The sequence below is a fragment of the Nicotiana tabacum genome, chromosome 10 (assembly GCF_000715075.1).
Source record: "Nicotiana tabacum cultivar K326 chromosome 10, ASM71507v2, whole genome shotgun sequence".
In the NCBI taxonomy this organism is placed as follows: domain Eukaryota; kingdom Viridiplantae; phylum Streptophyta; class Magnoliopsida; order Solanales; family Solanaceae; genus Nicotiana; species Nicotiana tabacum.
This window is the reverse complement of record NC_134089.1, coordinates 55,966,257-55,986,664: the sequence shown is the minus strand read 5'-3', so window position 1 is coordinate 55,986,664 and position 20,408 is coordinate 55,966,257. Positions and strand designations below refer to the sequence as shown.

General features: G+C 38.7%; 1 protein-coding gene across 1 annotated transcript; it reads left to right on the top strand.

Annotated features, from left to right (window-relative positions):
• The first annotated feature begins 17,242 nt into the window (after positions 1-17,242).
• LOC107785149 (putative N-acetyltransferase HLS1) lies at positions 17,243-19,613 on the top strand. Its single transcript, XM_016606383.2, has 3 exons — positions 17,243-17,821; positions 17,942-18,281; positions 18,382-19,613. Exons 1-3 carry the CDS (start codon positions 17,660-17,662, stop codon positions 19,050-19,052), a joined length of 1,173 nt encoding a protein of 390 aa, XP_016461869.1. The 5' UTR covers positions 17,243-17,659; the 3' UTR covers positions 19,053-19,613.
• The last annotated feature ends 795 nt before the right edge of the window (positions 19,614-20,408 follow it).

Sequence of the window (20,408 nt, the reverse complement as noted above, 5' to 3'; positions counted from 1 at the left end):
AGGACATCATTTACAATCATTACTCACCTCGAACCGGCGAAATCTCTAGCTCGCGACGGCTTTGCCCCTCGAATCGGCCTCCACGCGCATCGTATCTATCCAAAAATCAGAACTACTACATCACAATATGCTAAGGGAACAAAACCCAAGCGAAAATAATCAAAAATATCAAATATCCCGAAATTAGCAAAAACCCGAGCCCCGAGCCCACTTCTCGAAACTCGAAAATTTTCAGATCATTAGATTCCTTATCACCCCCACGAGCTCATACATATCAAAAGTTCTCAAATTTGCCCTCAAATGGTGCTTCAAATCCCAATTTAAAAGTTCAAAATCCCAAGCTCTAGTTCTTCCAATTTTAGCTCAAATTACATGAATTTCTAGGTTAATTTCACAATAGAATCACGTTTTTGATTCATAAAACTTACCTCCAATAAACTCTCCTTGAATTCCTCTTCAATCTCCCTCAAAGAGCTCTCAAAATGATCAACTATAGTGGAAAAATGGCTCAAAATCGCGGAGGAAATGTCTTATAAACTTTCTGCCCAATTCTGATATCTCTTCATCGCGTTCGCGACCTCAGCCTCGCGAACGCAAGCACATTTTAAATTAGCCAAAATTAACCTTACGCGAACGCGACTCACCCTCCGCGAACGCGATTCTTCAGGATTTACACTTATGCGAACGCGTTCCCTCACACGCGAACACGAAGAACAATTGCTCTTGGACCCTATTTCCTTATATGCGAACGCGAGCAAACTCATGAGAACGCGAAGCATCCACTCTTAGCCTTCCGCGAATGCAAGCCTTCAAACGCGAACGCGAAGGCTTAAATTACTGCCTCCCAAATTCCTTCTACGTGAACATGACATACCCCTCGCGAACGCGAAGGGTTATTTTATGCAACACCTGGACTCCCAATATCTGCAACTTTACAACTTAGAAAATGGTTCGATTGACCACCCGAAACTCACCCGAGGCCTCCGGGACCTCAACCAAAAGCACCAACACATCCTAAAACCTCATTCGAACTTTTTCCAATCATCAAAACACCTTAAACAACACCAAATCCATCAATTCACATTGAATTTAGGCCTAAGTTTTCTAAAAACTTCCGAAATACGCTTTCGATCAAAAGCCCAACCAAACCACGTCCGAATGACCTGAAATTTTGCGCACACATCACAATTGACATAACGAAGCTACATCAACTCTCAGAATTCCATTCCGACCCACAGGTCAAAATCTCACCTACCAACCAGAAATCACCAAAATACTAACTTCGCCAATTCATGCCTAATTATACACCGGCCCTGTAAAACCAATTCCGATCATACTCTTAGGTCATAAATCACCTCCCAAAGCAAACAAAATCATCGGAACTCACATCCGAGCCCTCTAACACATAAGTCAACATCTAGTTGACTTTCCAACTTAAACCTTCTTAAAAGAGACTAAGTGTCTCATTTCTTACCAAATCCACCCCGAACACAAACTAATCAACTCGATCACATAAAACGCGGATAACGAGGCATAAAGAAGCAGAAATGGGGAAAATAGAGCGGTAATTCATGAGATGACTGGCCAGGTCGTCACATCCTCCCCAACATAAACAAACGTTCATCCTCGAACGAGTCAAGAAACATACCTGAAGCCTCAAACAGGTAAGGATATCTGCTCCGCATCTCCCGCTCGGCCTCCCAGGTAGCCTCCTCCATGGGCCGACCTCTCCACTAAACTTTTACTAAAGCTATATTCTTTGACCTCAACTTCCGAACCTGACGACCCAAAATAGCTACTAGCTCTATATCATAGGTCAAATCATCATCTAACTGAACCGTGCTGAAGTCCAAAACATGAGACAGATCCCCAATATACTCCCGGAGCATAGAAACATGAAATACCGGATGCACACTCGACAAGCTGGGTGGCAAAGCAAGCTCATAAGCCACCTACCCAATCCTTCGAAGCACCTCAAAAGGCCCAATGAACCACGGACTCAACTTCCCTTTCTTTCCAAATCTCATAACACCCTTCTTGGGAGAAACCTTCAGCAAGACCTTCTTACCAACGATGTAGGATACATCTCGAACCTTCCGGTATGTATAACTCTTCTGACGCGATTGCACTGTACGAAGTCTCTCCTAAATCACCTTCACCTTCTCTAAGGCATCCTGAACCAAATCTGTCCCCAATAGTCTAGCCTCGCCGAGCTCGAACCACCCAACTAGAGATCTACACCGCCTCTTATAAAAAGCCTCATACGGAGCCATCTGAATACTCGACTTGTAGCTGTTGTTGTAGGCAAACTCTGCAAGCGGCAAAAACTCATCCCATGAACCTCCAAAATCAATAACACAAGCACGCAACATGTTATCCAATATCTGAATAGTACGCTCAGATTGTCCGTCCGTCTGAGGATGAAATGTTGTGCTCAACTCCACCTGGTTACCCAACTCTCTCTGCACGGCTCTCCAAAATTGCAAAGTAAACTGAGTACCTCTATCTGAGATGATGGAAACCGGAACACCATGAAACCGAACAATCTCTCGGATATAAATCCCTGCCAACCGCTCTGAAGAATAGGTAGTACACATAGGAATGAAGTGCGCGGACTTGGTCAGCCGATCCACAATCACCCAAATAGCATCATACTTCTTCAAAGTCCGAGGAAGTCCAACCATAAAGTCCATAGTGATCCTATCCCACTTCCACTCGGGAATAATCATCTGCTGAAGCAAGCCACCCAGTCTCTGATGCTCATATTTCATCTGTTGACAATTCAAACACCGAGCTATAAATCCCACAATATCTTTCTTCATTCTTCTCCACCAATAGTGCTGCCTCAAATCCTGATACATTTTCGCGGCACCCAGATGGATAGAATACTGCGAGCTATGGGCCTCCTCCAGAATCAACTCTCTAAGCCCATCCACATTGGGCACACAAATCCGGCCCTGCATCCTCAACACACCATCGTCACCGATGGTTCACATCTCTGGCATCATCATGTTGAACTCTGTCCTTAAGGACAAGCAAATGCGGATCATCATACTGGCGCTCTCTGATGCGATCATATAATGAAGACCGAGAAACCACACACGCCAATACCCAACTGGGCTCCGAAATGTCTAATCTCACAAACCGATTGGCCAAGGCCTGAACATCAAATGCAAGAGGTCTCTCCCCAACTGGAATACATGCCAAACTCCCCATACTCACTGCCTTTCGGCTCAAAGCATCGGCCACCACATTGTCCTTTTCCGGATGGTACAATATAGTGATATCATAATCCTTAAGTAACTCTAACCATCTCCATTGCCTCAAATTAAGATCTTTCTGCTTGAACAAATGCTGAAGACTGTGATGATCAGTGAATACCTCACAAGATACGCCATACAAGTAATGCCTCCAAATCTTCAATGCATGAACTATGGCGGCCAACTCCAAATCATGAACAGGGTAGTTCTTCTCATGGGGATTCAACTGACGAGAAGCATAAGCAATAACTCTACCCTCCTGCATCAATACACAACCAATCCCAACTCTCGAAGCATCACAATATACGGTATATGAACCTGAAGCTGATGGAAAAACCACTACTAGAGTTGTGGTCAAAGCTGTCTTGAGCTTCCGAAAGCTCTCCTCACACTCGTCCGACCATACAAATGGAGCACCCTTCTGAGTCAACTTGGTCAAGGGCGATGCAGTGGATGAGAATCCCTGAACAAACTGGCGATAATATCCTACCAACCCAAGAAAGCTACAAATCTCTGTGGTTGAGGACGGTCTAGGCCAACTCTGAACCGCCTCTATTTTCTTTGGATCAACCTGAATACCCTCGCTGGACACCACGTGTCCCAAGAAAGCCACTGAACTGAGCCAAAACTCACACTTGGAGAATTTTGCATAAAGCTTCCCCTCCCTCAATCTCTGCAACACAACTCTCAAATGCTTCGCGTGCTCCTCCTGGCTACGAGAGTACACCAGAATATCATTAATGAATACTATAACAAACGAATCAAGATAAGGCCGGAACATGCTATTCAGCAAATGCATGAACGCTGCTGGGGCATTGGTTAGCCTGAAAGACATCACAAGGAACTCATAATGACCATATCTGGTCCTGAAGATAGTCTTAAGAATATCTAAATCCCTGATCTTCAACTGGTGATAACCCGAACGGAGATCAATCTTGGAGAACACTCTCGCTCCCTGAAGCTGATCAAATAAATCATTAATGCGAAGCAAATAATACTTGTTCTTAATTGTTACTTTGTTCAATTTCCTATAATCAATGCACATTCTCATCGTTCCATCCTTCTTCTTCACAAACAAAATTGGTGCACCCAAAGGTGAAACACTAGGCCGAATGAACCCCTTATCTAGGAGTTCCTGAAGTTGTTCTTTCAATTCCTTCAACTCTGCTGGTGCCATACAATATGGCAGAATAGAAATGGGCTGAGTGCCCGTCACCAGGTCAATACCAAAATCAATATCCCTGTCCGGTGGCATGCCCGGCAGGTCTGCAGGAAACATATCGGGAAAATCCCTCACAACTGGGACAGAATCGATACTAGGAGTCTCAGCTCCAACATTTCTCGCAAACGCTAGATATGAAAGACAACCCTTCCCAACCATACGTTGGGCCTTCAAGAAAGATATCACTCTACTAGGAACATAATCAGTCACACCACGCCACTCGATCCGCGGTACACCCGGCATAGCCAAAGTGACTGTCTTAGCATGATAGTCCAGAATAGCACGACACGAAGACAACCAATCCATGCCCAAAATGACATCAAAATCCACCATGCTCAATAGTAATAGATCTATTCGGGTCTCCAGACCCCCAATAGTCACCACACATGGCTGGTACGCACGGTTTACAAAAATAGTATCCCCCACCGGAGTAGATACATGAACAGGTAAAGTAAGAAACTCACGGGCGTACCCAAATAACGAGCAAAGTATGATTGACACATAAGAAAAGGTGGAACCGGGATCAAATAATACAGAGGCATCTCTTTGGCAGACTAAAACAATACCTGTAATGACAACATCTGAAGCAATAATATCTGGCCTGCCTGGAAATGCATAGAAACGGGCCTGACCGCCCCCTGATCGACCTCCCCCTTTAGGGCGACCCCTGACTGCCCGACCTCCACCCCTAGCTGGCTGGGCAGGTGGTGAGGTAACTGGAGCAGAAGCCAAGGGCTGACCCCTCTGCTGAGATGAACTAGCAATACGACGAGGACACTACCTCCACACATGTCCAACTCTACACACTCAAAACAACTCCTAGGTGCTGAAGAAGGGGACTGAAGGGAACCCCTCACACCGGAGTGACCAGCTGATGCACTCGGCATAGAAGAACCCTGAGTTGACGGGGCGCGAGATGAACTCTGGGCTGGAAGGGCGCTGAGTGAAAGCTGAACCTGCTGTGACCCATGATAACCACGACCTAAAGATGCCCCACGATACTCTGGGTGGGCTGACTGAGCAGGCCTGAAAGAACGACATCTACCATGCTGAAACTGGCCCCTCGAAGGAGCACCACTGTAATTGCCCGATCTTCGAGGCCTCTTAGCCTCCCTCTCCTCTCGATCCTGAGGCGAACCGTCTCAATCTCGCGAGCAATAATGACCACCTCCTCGAACGTAGCACCCAACACCCTCTCTAGGGTCATAAGAATACGAAGATGATAGTTAAGGTCATCAACAAATCTCCTAATCCTCTCACGATCTATTGGGACCATCCAAACGGCATGACGATCCAACTCAAAAAACCTCGACTCATACTGTGACATAGTCATATCCGTGGTCGCAACCACTCAAACTGTTTACGCATCTCCTCTCTGCAAGACTGCGATACATACTTCTCCAAGAAGAGAGTGGAGAACTCATGCCAAGTAAGGGGCGCTGCTCCAACCGGCCTACACCTCTCATACGCCTCCCACCATGTGAAGGCAGACCCAGTAAACTGAAAGGTGGTAAATGCCACACCACTAGTCTCAAGAATCCCTGATGTATGGAGCATCCGCTGACACTTATCAAGAAAACCCTGGGCATCCTCGCCCTCAACACTACTAAATGAGGGAGGCTGGAGTCTACCAAACCTCTCAAGACGACGCTGCTCATCATTCGGCATAACTGGCACAACAAACTCCTGAGCTGGTGCAACCGGCTGAGTTGGAGGTGCCCCCAGTGTCTGTAGTCCCTGCACTACCTGCTTAGGTGTGCGAGCAGCGGGGGTTTGATTGCCTCCCCCAGCCTGGGAAGTAGCTGCTGCTGTAGTGGCTAAAACTGCCTGAGCCAAGCTAGTGCAAACTGATAAGATCTATGCCAAGGCCTCCTGAAGACCCGGAATCACGATGGGCACAACTGGTGCCTGAACTGGTGTTGCTGGAGCATCCATAGTTGGAGCCTGATCCGTATCTAGGGTAGCTGGTGGATCTACAGGTACTGTCCTCGCTGCTCTGCCTCTGCCACGACCACGACCGTATCCACAGCCTCTGGTGGTCTCAGTGGGTGGCATTGGTGGTCGTCCACCTCGTCCGGTAGCTCGCATCCTCACCATCTGTGAGATAATGGAATAACAGAAGTTTAGTACTCGGACCAACAAGTTCGCACGACAAGAGTTTCAAGAATATGAAGTTTTTCCTAAAAAGGTTTTGTAGCATCTCGAGGATAAATATAGATGTCTCCGTACTGATCCGTAAGACTCTACTAAACCCAATCATGACTCATGAGACCTATGTAACCTAGGCTCTGATACCAATTTGTCACGACCCAATTCCCGAACCCGATCGTGATGGTGCCTCTCGTGAAGACAAGGCCAGCCAGGCCAAAACGGAACACCTCTTTTAAACAAATAATTATCATAATCGGCAATAAAACATAATATAATATCCATAAATTGTGGAATTTAACAATACTAACAATAAAAACCATCTCGACACAGCCCAAACCGGGGTATCACAGGTCATGAGCAACTAAGAAATCCGGATACAAGTCTACTAAACACTAAATCCGATACAATAGTTCTAAAAACATAAAAATGATAAGATAAGGGAGGCACGAGGCTGCGAACACCAACAGATACCTCATAGTCTCCGAATCACTACCTGGACTAGGAGAATCAACACTCAGGAGCGGACTTTGCGATGCCTGAATCTGCACACATGGTGCAGGGAGTAATGTGAGTACTCCGACTCAGTGAGTAATAATTATAAATAATGGCTGAAAGTATGAAAACACGTAAAGGCACAAAACAATTCCATATTAAGCAGTAAAATCACTTAAGGCAGTAAATCAGTGAAGAAGTCAAATGAAACCCCTTTTTAAAACAAGTAAAACAGGAAAATTTTAACAGGTAAATATCAAGTAGAAATCCGCCCCTCGGGCACAGTATCAATCGCTCAGAACAGTATCAGCCCCTCGGGCTCAATCACTCAGAACAATGGGTACCCGCGCTCACTGTGGGTGTGCAGACTCCGGAGGGGCCCCTTACGGCCCAAGCGCTATATCAAGCCACCTTGTGGCATCATCACTCGGCACTCGGCCTCACATCACTCGGCACTCGGCCTCACATCACTTAAGCCACCTCGTGGCATATAAAGTATCTCAGGCCCTCGGCCTCATATCATTCAGCATATCCTCACATATGGCCCTCGGCCTCACTCAGTCCAAAAATCATCACAATCCCCTTGGGCATTAGTAAAACAGTAGTTCTCAACCCAAAGCATCATTTAGAAATATCATATAAGTTTTCAAATCTGAGTAAGAGTGGCTGAGTTTGCAAAACAGTAGACATCAACAAGACTAAGTTCAAATAATAAGTCAAAGTAGTGAGGAAATAGTGATAAAAATCCCCGAAGGGTTCAAATAGTTGGCACGATGCCCAAATATGGCAATCAGCCCAAATCGTGATGATAACAAATAAATTTCAATCTAATACGCGATAAAATCATTAATCGGGACGGACCAAGTCACAATCCCTAGTAGTAAAAGACCCCGCGCCCATCATCCAGCGCGTGTCTCACCTCAATATAGCACTACGATGTGCAATCCGAGGTTTCAAACCCTCAGGACATCATTTACAATCATTACTCACCTCGAACCGGCGAAATCTCTAGCTCGCGATGCCTTTTCCCCTCGAATCGGCCTCCACGCGCGTTGTATCTATCAAAAAATCAGAACAAATATATCACAATATGCTAAGGGAATAAAACCCAAGCGAAAACAATTGAAAAAAAATCAAAAATCCAGAAATTAGGAAAAACCCGAGCCCCGAGCCCACATCTCGAAACTCAGAAATTTTCACATCATTAGATTCCTTATCACCCCACGAGCTCATACATATCAAAAGTTCTCAAATCCGCCCTCAAATGGCCCTTCAAATCCCAATTTAAAAGTTCAAAATCCCAAACCCTAGTTCTTCCAATTTTAATTCAAATTCCATGAATTTCTAGGTTAATTTCACAATAGAATCATGTTTTTGATTCATAAAACTTACCTTCAATCAATTCTCCTTGAATCCCTCTTCAATCTCCCTCAAAGAGCTCTTAAAATGATCAACTATGGTGGAAAAATGTCTTAAAATCGTGGAGGACATGTCTTATAAACTTTCTGCCTAGTTCTGATATCTCTTCATCGCGTTCGCGACCTCAGCCTCGCGAACGTGAAGCACATTTTAAATTAGCCAAAATTAACCTTACGCGAATGCGACTCACCCTCCGTGAACGCAATGCTTTAGTCTTTACACTTACGCGAACGCGTTCCCTCACACGCGAACGCGAAGAACAATTGCTCTTGGACCCCATTTCCTTATACGCGAACGCGAGCAAACTCATGCGAACGCAAAGCATCCACTCTTATCCTTCCGCGAACGCGAGCCTTCAAAAGCGAATGCGAAGGCTTAAATTCCTGCCTTCCAAATCCCTTCTACGCGAATGCGACATACCCCTCGCGAACGCGAAGGGTTATTTTCTGCAACACCTGGACTCCCAAAATCTACAACTTTACAACTTTGAAAATGGTCTGATTGACCACCCAAAAATCACCCGAGGCCCTCGGGACCTCAACCAAAAGTACCAACACATCCTAAAACCTCATTCGAACTTGTTCCAATCATCAAAACACCTCAAACTATACCAAATCCATCAATTCACATTGAATTCAAGCATAAGTTTTCTAAAAACTTCCGAATACGCTTTCGATCAAAAACCCAACCAAACCATGTCTGAATGACCTGAAATTTTGCATACACCTCACAATTGACATAACGAAGCTACAACAACTCTCAGAATTCCATTCCGACCCTCGTGTCAAAATCTCACCTACCAACCGGAAATCGCCAAAATACTAACTTCGCCAATTCAAGCCTAATTCTACACCGGCCCTCCAAAACCAATTCCGATCACACTCCTAGGTCATAAATTACCTCCCGAAGCTAATCGAACCATTGGAACTCACATCCGAGCCCTCTAACACATAAGTCAACATCCGGTTGACTTTTCAACTTAAACCTTCTTAAAAGAGACTAAGTGTCTCATTTCTTACCAAATCCACCCCGGACGCAAACTAATCATCTCGATCACATAAAACGCGGATAACGAGGTATAAAGAAGTAGAAATAGGGAAAACGGAGTGGTAATTCATGAGACGATTGGCCGGGTCGTCACAAGATGATTGCGAACTAGACGAAGTAGGAGTTGGAACATTTGGTCTAGCATGATCTAAGGCAAGTTGATAAGCATTATATTTGAGCATTTATTTTAATTGAGGCTTTTGCATCTCCAAGTGTAGCAAATTCCTCATCTGAAAGTGATAAAGCGTTATAAATTTTTGTGTACCAAAAGTGAGGACCTCCTAATTTCATTGTAGGATTTAACATGGCAGCAACACCAAAAATAGGGGGGATAGGGAAAACATATTTTTTAAACTTATCTTTCATAGAATTAATAACAAGTTGATAAATTACTCCACACTCTGAAATTTGAGTAAACAAATCTGCAAGTGCTGCAATATTGACTAAACAGTTAGAAATAGTAGGATAATATTGCCCAGATAATTCATTTGTAGCAACATGAAATTGTTCTAAAAAGTTTACAAGCATTTTAACATTAGTCCAATCCTGATTTGTAAGGTTCTCATCATCATCACCACCAACACGAGAATTATACGTTGCATTTATTGGGTTTCTATATTCATATGCAACAACTAAACTTTCATACATGTAATTCCATCTAGTCGGACAAGGTTTAGGAACCTTTCTTTCTCTAAGGCCAAATTCATCACTTTTTTTAAAATATTCTCTAAGTCTACTTCTACGGTTTGAATAAAAAAGCCAATTAAGAGCCATTTTAACCTTTTCAATTTCCACATTTAAAATTTTCATACCATCACCGACGATTAAATGGTAAATATGACAAATACATCTAACATGAAAAATATTACTAAATGTAGGATTTAGTGTAGTTGTAAGCAAGCCTATAACATTAGTGTTACTAGAAGCATTATCCATTGAAACCGACATTATTTGATCACTAATGCAAAAATATCTACAAATATCTGCAACTGTGTTAGCAATAAACTTACCCGTGTGGCGTGAATTCTATAAGCAATAATGCGCTTTTGCATTATCTAGTCCTCATCAATCTAATGACTTGTAACAGTTAGATAATCATACTCACTACCACTTCTACCAATATCAGTAGTAATAGCAATGCGACAATCTATATGAGTAAATAAATAGCGCAAATATTATTCATATTCATGTTTATATTTATAAATATCTCTCTTTACGGTTGCGCGAGGCCATACTTTATAAGTAGGATTAAAAACTCTTCTAATATAATTTACAAAGTGAGGGTTAGAAGGAAAACTATAGGGTAAACACATAATAGTAACCATTTTTGCCAATTCTTCACGATCTTTATTTGGATCATAACATAAAATGCCACCGGTAACAGTGTTAATTCGCGGTTGAACTAGATTTGACCCTGTACTGGGGTTAACCTCAGTATCTAAACTTCTACCCTCTTGTGCAGCTTTCATTTGTAAATATCTAGCTTTATCTCTAGGGTGTTTCTTTATGTGTCTAGTCAAAGTACCCGTACCGCTACGGTCTCCAGTATATTTATGAGCCATCAAAGACCCACAAGTTTTACACTTAGCCTTATTTTTTCTCTTAGTTGAGTAAAAAAGTGCCAAATAAGAGATGTTTCGGTCCATTTAGAAGGCTGTCTATTAAAAGTAGGGGTTACTACAGGAGGGTCAGGCGACGTATCATTTGGATTATTAACAGTTAGGTTATTAACATGACTAGTAGGTGCATCATCTAAATTCAATTGCGTTTCATCTAAATGATCATTTTCAAAGATAGTATGATTATGATAAAGAGCATTCATAACTTCATCATTTAATTGTTGACCTGGTGCAACATCATGGCAAAATTGAGTATCGAAAAATTGAAAACAAGGGTTATCACTATCAAGAATAACAGGTGGAGGAGGACGGGTAACAGGTCTGGGTCGGGGAGCCGGGGAAAGAGTAGTAGCTTGGCGACTAGATTCACCAATTTTAGATTTTCCCTTACCCTTACCACCAAATATTTTTTTCAAAGAAAAGTTCATATTAATTATAATTATACTAACTAAAACAAACAAAACTATAATATTAAAACTTAAGAGTTAGAACGATTTTACCGAATTGACGAACAACTTCTTGAAAATTAAATATCGTTGAAGACTTGAATACTTCAATTCACCAACTAAACAATTTTTCACAAAATTGCAATAATAAAGTAAGCAATTATAAAAGAAAACTAGAGAGAGATTGATGAATTTATGAGTAAAAATGAAAGAATGAGGGGGTATTTATAGTTGAGAATAGGGAAAAAGTGTAATTATAAAAAGTTTGGGGTTAAAACAAAGTTTGAGGGCCAAATGGTTATTTTTTAAAAAGCCAAACGACTAAAATTGTAGGCTAACGGCTAGTTTTTAAATTTCAGACCGTTTTTTTTAAAATAGCCGTTGGGCCCGGTTGAACCGGCCCAGGCCCGCCTGCCGGTCCCGGACTCGCGATCTATTTGGTGAGGACCGACCCACAGTGGGCTTTTAGGACTGTTAGGGACCGGCCCGTTTGACCTGTTTGCTAGCGGTCCCGGGCTGTGCCCAGCCCACAATACATCATTAATGTATGGTAAGTGTGGGTGATTAGACAGGGGTATCATCACAAACTTGTACTAAGGAAGCAGAAGAGTAACTTATAGCGAGGAAAGGATAATAACTACTTCGGTGTGTTTGGTATAACGGAAAATATTTTCTTGGAAAATAAGTAGTAATCTTATTTATTTTCCGGTGTTTGGTATGCAAATTAAGGAAAATAACTTTTCAAGAGTATTCATAAATAATTTAGATACAATAAACATGAAGTCATAAACATTCGAACCAACAACCTTCCAAACCCACAAATTTCACAAACTTCCGAACTCCTGAACTTTCGAAACCACGAGCTTTCGAACCGTAAACTTCCAGACACATAAATCTCCGAACTTATAACTTTGGAACTTGTAAAATTTCGAACCTGTAAACCGAAAGATGAAAAAACTAAAACTAAAAATATATAAAAAAAAATTATTTTTTTTCGGGGGGGGGGGGGGGGGGGCAGTGGGGTGGGGGTGCATTGTCACAAAAAATAGAAATTTGAAAATTACAAAAAAAAAATGTAAAAAAATATTTTTTTTTGTGCGTGGGGAGCAGTGGGGGGTGGGGTTTGCGGGTTGGGAGGAGGGAGGCGTGGTGCAGAAAAACGAAAAAAATAGAAATTTGAAATTATAAAAAAAATTGTGGGGGAAAGGGTAGCAGGGTGGGTGTGGGTGTGAGTGGGTTGGTGAGGGTGGGGAAGGTTGAGAAGGAGTTTGAAAAATATTTTCCCTTATCTTGGTAAGGAAAATATTTTCCTATAATTGGAGGAAAATGACTAAATGAGTGCATAAGCAATTTTTTTTCCAAAACATTTAAGCCAGCCAAACATAGGAAAATTGAAAAACATTTTCCGAAAAATATTTTACTTCATACCAAACACACCCCTTATTACAATTCCGTATTTGATTAAGTAAATCCTCGTCGTATTAATCAAGCTAATCAAGAAAAATTTGAAAATTGAACAACTTTGGGCAATTATTGTTGGCACTTCGTCGGTTGACATGTAAAGATATCAATATAATCTATATTATATTAAAAGTGGGAAGCCTTTAATTAAAAAATTGAATTACTAAAATATCCTTCTTAAAAACTTAAATATCCTACTTATAATTATAATTAATAATAATAATAATAATACTAATTAAGAAGAAAAAAACAGATTTAATTTGAAGTGTCCTTTCTAAAAAGTTGTGTCTTTTTAAAAAGCAACTAACTATCGTTTCTCTATACAACCATTTATTTAAATCTTAAGAGCAAAACATAAAGATTTCGAGCAAACAACGAAGTAAGGAAGTGGGAGCACTGATAAGATATTATCTTTGGTTTGGCCCTTCCAAATGGTTTCATCGGTACAACATTCTATGGACCAACATAAACAGCACGTGAGTTTTTATATTTTTTCCCCTCAATTTAAAGAAAAGAATAGCTAACATATCTTTTACCAACGCTTTTGACCATTTCAAAACATAATACGGCTTCTGAAAAAAGTAGTATATAAAATTTCGAGGATTACATGTAAAAGATTATAATTAGAACTAGAAATAAAATTTAACTTTTGTACATTAACAATATAAAACTTTTTACACTATTTGATCTCTTAAAAGTAAATTAACATAAGTAATTACTGGGAATAATAGAATTCAAATGTTAAGTTGTATTGATAATATAATTTTTTTTATAGACATAGTTAAATTCCTATAAATATTACGAATTCATGATTGAAAATTAGAAAATAGAACTATAATATGAAAAATAAAATAAATTAAAGAGCATGGAGAGATTATTGGTAGTTAGATATCATAAAAGTAGAAAGAGAAATATAAAAATAGAAACTAATTTTATTTAAAGTATCCATTCTAAAAAAATAATCATATCTATTTAACTGGTTTCGCTGGTAGTCAATTGATAACATAAAAAGAATAGTTATTATTTTGACTTTCTGATACTTCTTTTTGGTCGGTTATACAAAACAATATGACTTTGGTCAGTTATACAAAACACATATGGATGGATAGGAATAAAAGAAGATTTCAGAACCAGTGTATTACATATGCAGAAAAAGTTCGAGAAATAGCTTTGTAGCTGCATATCAAAGGCCAGAATAGGAGCAAATGGAAGTCAATGTTAGAACAATTAAATAAATATCCTAGTGGAAATAATATATAAATCAGGAAGAGATTAGGAAAAGTACATAACTATAGTTATGAGAATAGACGTAAAGGATCTAGCTCTAGAGCCCCGTGGGCTAGCGAATATAAATATTTTCATTGGTTAAATACAAAATTTCAATTTGACCAAAATAAAATATGACACTCCTTAACTATTATGCCAATCCATCTTGAGAGTTAGACGTGTATTGCTATTTTTCTTTATTGAATCTACTACTCCAACTCTAAAAATTCTTCTTCTTCTTATTGGGTTGAGTAAAAGAAAAATAAATCTATTTCCATGTCTATGTATAATTATGTGCGTGTGCGCGTGCAATTCCATATATATATATACACATATATTCATATATGATACATTTTGTGACAAAAATATTTATATTTACTTTAATGCTAAAGAGAACTTATCATTAGGAATGACATGTGAAAAAATATATTGCATCGACATTTGAAAGAAAATAATGTAATTATTAAGTTTTTCTATCACTAATAATATCTATATCTTTATAAATGTATATCATAAAATTGATAATAATATACTAGCTATTCTAAGGAAGAAATACGATGAACGAAATATATACATAAATAATAGTTTCTTTCAATAATAACTCTTGATATGTATGGGACTGTAAAAAAAGGCTACAATTTCTTAAAAACAAGACAAAAACTTTAACATGTGAAATATTTACAACTACAATTAATGTTAAAATATCTAAAAATAAGGAGATGATCAAGATGAATTTTGATATACTAGAATAACTAATATTGTTCAAACATTACTTTGTTGCATTGAGTTTTATCCTCAATACAATAATAACAATATATGTGCAACAACACATATAATAAACCATAAATAAATAAGGCGGAATACCCTCAAATCACATTAAAGTTGGCATGGATTATTAGTTACACCGCTAAACTATTCGTGGTCTTAATTACCCTCCTGAACTTGACTATTTGACGGTCATTACCCCCTTGGACGTTGCTGTGGCGAAGAGTATGGATATATTCTCTCCTACACGCTTGAAGTGAAGAAAAATTAAAAAAACAGCTTTCAAGTGGGTTATTTTTTAACCGTTAATCGACACACAGTCATATGTAATAATTTATTTGTTACAATTATGTATTTTTTTTGCTTCATCTTTATATACAATGTGTACTTTACCCCAACTTTTAGTCTTTTTTATTTCTTCTATAGATATAATGTCTATTTTTTCCAACAGTGTATTTTTTTTGGGCAAAATTTATGAAAATTTAGGTTGGAACTCCATCATTATAGGAAAATAAAACTCTAACTAAAATAATAGAGTACTAATAGTGTATTTCTTGTTATTTTTCTTTAGATATAATGGTTATTTATTTGAACTGTATATTTTTATTGTCCAGTCAAATCAGTAAGTTTATTTTGCTACATGTCCATTATCTTTTACCACATCAAGAAGGTATAGACAAAATAAAAAACTTATAATATTGTGTATTTTTTCATATTTCTTATATAGATGCAATGACTGTTATGCAATGACTTATATAGATGCAATGACAGTTCATTGTGTACAACAACAAACTATTATAGTGACCGAAATAGCAACAAATACTACTAAAGTAATGTCTCCTTCTCCCCAAATTTAAAGTTTAGTTACTTATATCAATAGTCTAGATGATATCCAATCATTTTTACCTCGATAAACAGGTCACCACATGATGATTTACATTAATTATTCACATAAACTTATACTATATTTCTTTTGAAGTTTTATTTTAATATTATTAATACTATATATTTTACCATATTATTTTATTACAAAAGTTGACTTCGAGAAACTAGTCTTAATGAAAAGCCTCCGTCTGCATGTTCCGTCAAAATACAGATTTGAAAAGCAAAATGAATAAAAGAGGAAAGAAACTCCTGCCAAGAGCTTCACTATCACCCTAATTCCCCTTCCCCAGTCACAAGCTTTAAGAACCTTTCACGTTAAAAAAGAAAAAAGAAAAAAGAAAAAAAGATTTGCAATTACTCTGGCAAATACACAATTAGAAACTGGTTTTGCCGCTCTTATTCAACTTAATCAATACCTGTTTGCACATATAGTTTGAGATCAATCCTTCGATTCTTCATGTGATTTTTAAAGTATCAAATTAAATCATTTTCACTATGAAGAACTACATAAGAACAACTGAATGGTGATGATAAATAATTTTGATTGTATCATCAATTTTGGATGCGCTTAAGCACGTGAGTTTAGCGAAAGCATTATCAGTAGTTGCATTCTCAATACATATAATTAATTACTTAATTATCACTTGGCTGAAGGTAACGACATCATATAGTGGAATTTCACTTTCGTATCAAAGTGTTAGAGCTATAAGGGACCACTAAGTTGTGCCACGGAGCCAAAACAAGAACGAATCATAATATGGATTTACACATTAAAAGTTGAGTGCGAACTGAAAGTGACCTCCTCTTCCACTTTACAAAAAGAAGGGTTCAATCTACCCAAACCAAAGTCATTAATTTATTCAAATAATTAAGAAATATAGTAATGCTAATAATTAATACTAAACCAAGGCTGTCCAATGAACACGTATCCCCTTAATGCAGTCTAGACTCTTCATTTACGTTAATCTTATCTTGTAATGATACCATCTGTCAACTAATTATCTCAACCAGATTCAATAGGTATATTAGAAAATTTAAAAGAAAAAAGAAGATAGTTTTTTTTCATCATGATTCTGAAAAGGGAGTAGAGACTATATGATTAGATTCTACAAGATATTTAGGGCTTTGCCGACTGTATGGTACGGATGAATGGGGTTGTTGGTGGGGGTACGTATGTCTACATGTATTGTACAAGAAATGTTCGGTTAGGGCCATAATTAAGTTGGCTAATAACAAATCAAGAGAGGACAACAGGACATATGCTTAGGCATGCACCATGTCGTGTGCCTGAGGTTATCCTAACGTGGACAGGGGCTAATTAAGCTAAACAATAAGCTGAAGACAAGGCATACACACACATTCTATAATTGATAAACTTTTTGTCTAACATCACTACTTGGAGGCCTAGGCTGATGCTGATCATTTATTCCTTTATATTTGTCCCATGTATAAATACGAATCATCTAAAACCATCTCCCTCCGTGTCTCTTCTTCTTTCTGATTTTGAATATGAACCACCAAACATTTTCCCCTTCTTGTGAATTGACATGCTACTGAAAACCCTTTTGAATTCTCTTTAAGTTCTTGGTTTCATAGTAAAGGAAAGAAAGTGGCATTTGGGTAAAGATGGTTAAGATAAGGAGCTACAATGGGCAAGTCGATAGATTTGGAGTAGAAGATCTTGAAAGAAGATGTGAAGTAGGACCAGCTGAGAATGTGTTTCTTTACACGGATACCATGGGTGACCCCATTTGTAGAATCCGTAATAGTCCCGTGTACAACATGCTGGTACCACTATATTCTCATCTTTTTTAATTTCTTTCCCCTTATTCAGCTTCATCATTCCATTATTCTTGTTATAATTGACGTCTTATCAAAGACAAATTTTTGTTTATTTTTTTTCCCTAGGTGGCCGAGTTGAATAATGAAATCGTTGGTGTTATTCAAGGCACTATAAAGGTGGTAACCCTCCACAAACCACCAAAAAATGCAGCAAAAGTAGGATATATGTTGGGACTGAGGGTTTCTCCGCTTCATCGTAGAAAAAGGATTGGTTCGAAACTAGTACGCCATATGGAAGAATGGTTCATCTCCCATCAGGTTGATTACGCTTACATGGCAACTGAGAAAGACAATGAAGCCTCTGTCAAACTTTTCGTCAACAAGTTTGGCTATGTCAAATTCAGAAATCCAACCATTCTCATCCACCCGGCAGCTAGTAACCCGAGATCATTCCGTTCACCGCCAGGTACTATTACGTACAAGCATCAAGCTATTCAGTGGTGGATGTAAAAGTAAACAAAAATAAAGTTAAATATACATCTCAAAACTATACATTGTATTTTCAGGTATAGAGATAATGAAACTCAAGGTGGAACAAGCTGAATTCTTGTATCGAAAAGTGATGAGTTCAATGGATTTCTTCTCGCACGATATAGACAATATTCTTACAAATAAGCTGAGCTTAGGAACGTGGGCGGCCTATTGGCGAGGTGAGCCATCTGCTGGGGAATTTGGAAGAGATGGAAAGGTTCCAAATAGTTGGGCCATGATGAGTGTTTGGGATAGTGGGGAAATATTCAAGCTGAGGGTAGGGCAAGCAACATTAAATTGTTTCCTCTATGCAAAAATGTCAAGACTAATGAGAAAGGGATTCTCATGCTTCAAAGCTCCTTCAATGCCGGAATTCTTTGAACCTTTTGGTCTTTTCTTCATATATGGAATTTTCAGGGAGGGACCATCATCAAGGAAGTTGGTACGAACACTTTGTAAATTTGTGCACAACTTGGCCACGGCGTCTAAGGATAATTACAGCAGCAGCTGCAATAAGGTGGTTGTCACAGAGATTGGATGTTGTGACAAGCTAAAACTAGACATCCCACATTGGAAGTTACTATCATGTCCGGAGGATTTGTGGTGCATAAAAGCCTTAAACAATAATGAAGATATAGAAGCCTTCCTTGAATTTACAAAAACCCCACAAAATAGAGGCCTTTTTGTAGACCCCAGAGAGGTATGATATATGAACAAAAACCAACCACCCAAAAATATTGTACTATCAATTAATTTTCCTGACTTTGCATGCCCTGATTTTAGCAATAAGCAAAAAAAAAAAAAAATAAATAAATTATCAGGCCATAAACTAGCCTATTTATTGTCACAACAAATACCAATATGTATCTTACCTCTCCTGGTGAGGTGGGGGACTCTCACAGAGTATTTCCTAAATTGGGTGCCTCCATCGGTATCTTTGTTCTTATCTAACCCATGTTTCCATTCCACGTCTCTGAGTAGGACTAATCATGCATTCTACCAGCTACATGTTTTTCTTTGTCTGTTTTCCTCATGTACATAGGTTTCGTCCCATTCAACCCATCTATTAAACCATTTTCCTTTCTGCATGCATTATAATATGATGTAAATAAGTATAACAATTTTTCTCTTCTTTAGGGGGAAATAAATTAAACAGATATTTGGAGGGTGACATAATTATACTTTGTTGAGAAATATTTACATTACAGGATCTATATTTTTATCTCAGTGGTCTGAGTTTTATACTAACAGCTGGAGTTTCTTTGCACTTCTTCTTATTCTTCCTTTTATCTCCCCGCTTTTCTCTGCGAATAGTAAACACAACGATCTGAATAATAATCACTGTATGATAAGAGATAAATAGTATATAGAGATAGAAATAGTAGAAGGTGATTCGAAGGTACTGCAAATCGATCATAAAACTCTACCTTAAGTCTCCAAATAAAGCCCAATATCATGACCCAAATTTAACTAAGTCATGATAGAACCTAACCTAACCCGCTGGGTGAATCAATCAACACCAACACAAGTCAGATCGAAGAAAATCTTTTAGTAAATGATAAAGTAAAAATGCGGAATTAAATAAAAACTGCTCCAAGAATTATTGTCATAAAACATGAGCAAGTAAGAGTAGATTCATAATCCTGATACAAAAAAAAATACACCATATGCTTGAGTATATATAAACAGAAATATATATGAAGTGACTTCTATCTCGATTAATCATATCTCATGCATGTATGCGCAACGATCTGACCGGTCGTTTTGAGCTTTTGAATTTTGTTATGTACTTTTAAGGTTGTGAATAGCTTCATATGATGCATTATGAGTTGTGTGTATGGTTGGTTTTAACTTTTGAGAGGTTCTTGAAAGATTTAGAAGAGTAATTCTCAATTTGGAAGCTTTAAGTTGGAAGAGTTGACCAAGGTTCAACAATAAATGACCTCAAATTGGTGATTTCATGATTCCAATAAGGTTGCATGGCTAATTTGGACTTGGGCCTTTGTTCGGATTTGAATATGGATGTTTCTAGATTGTTTTAGCTCTATTTGTCGAAAGCTAG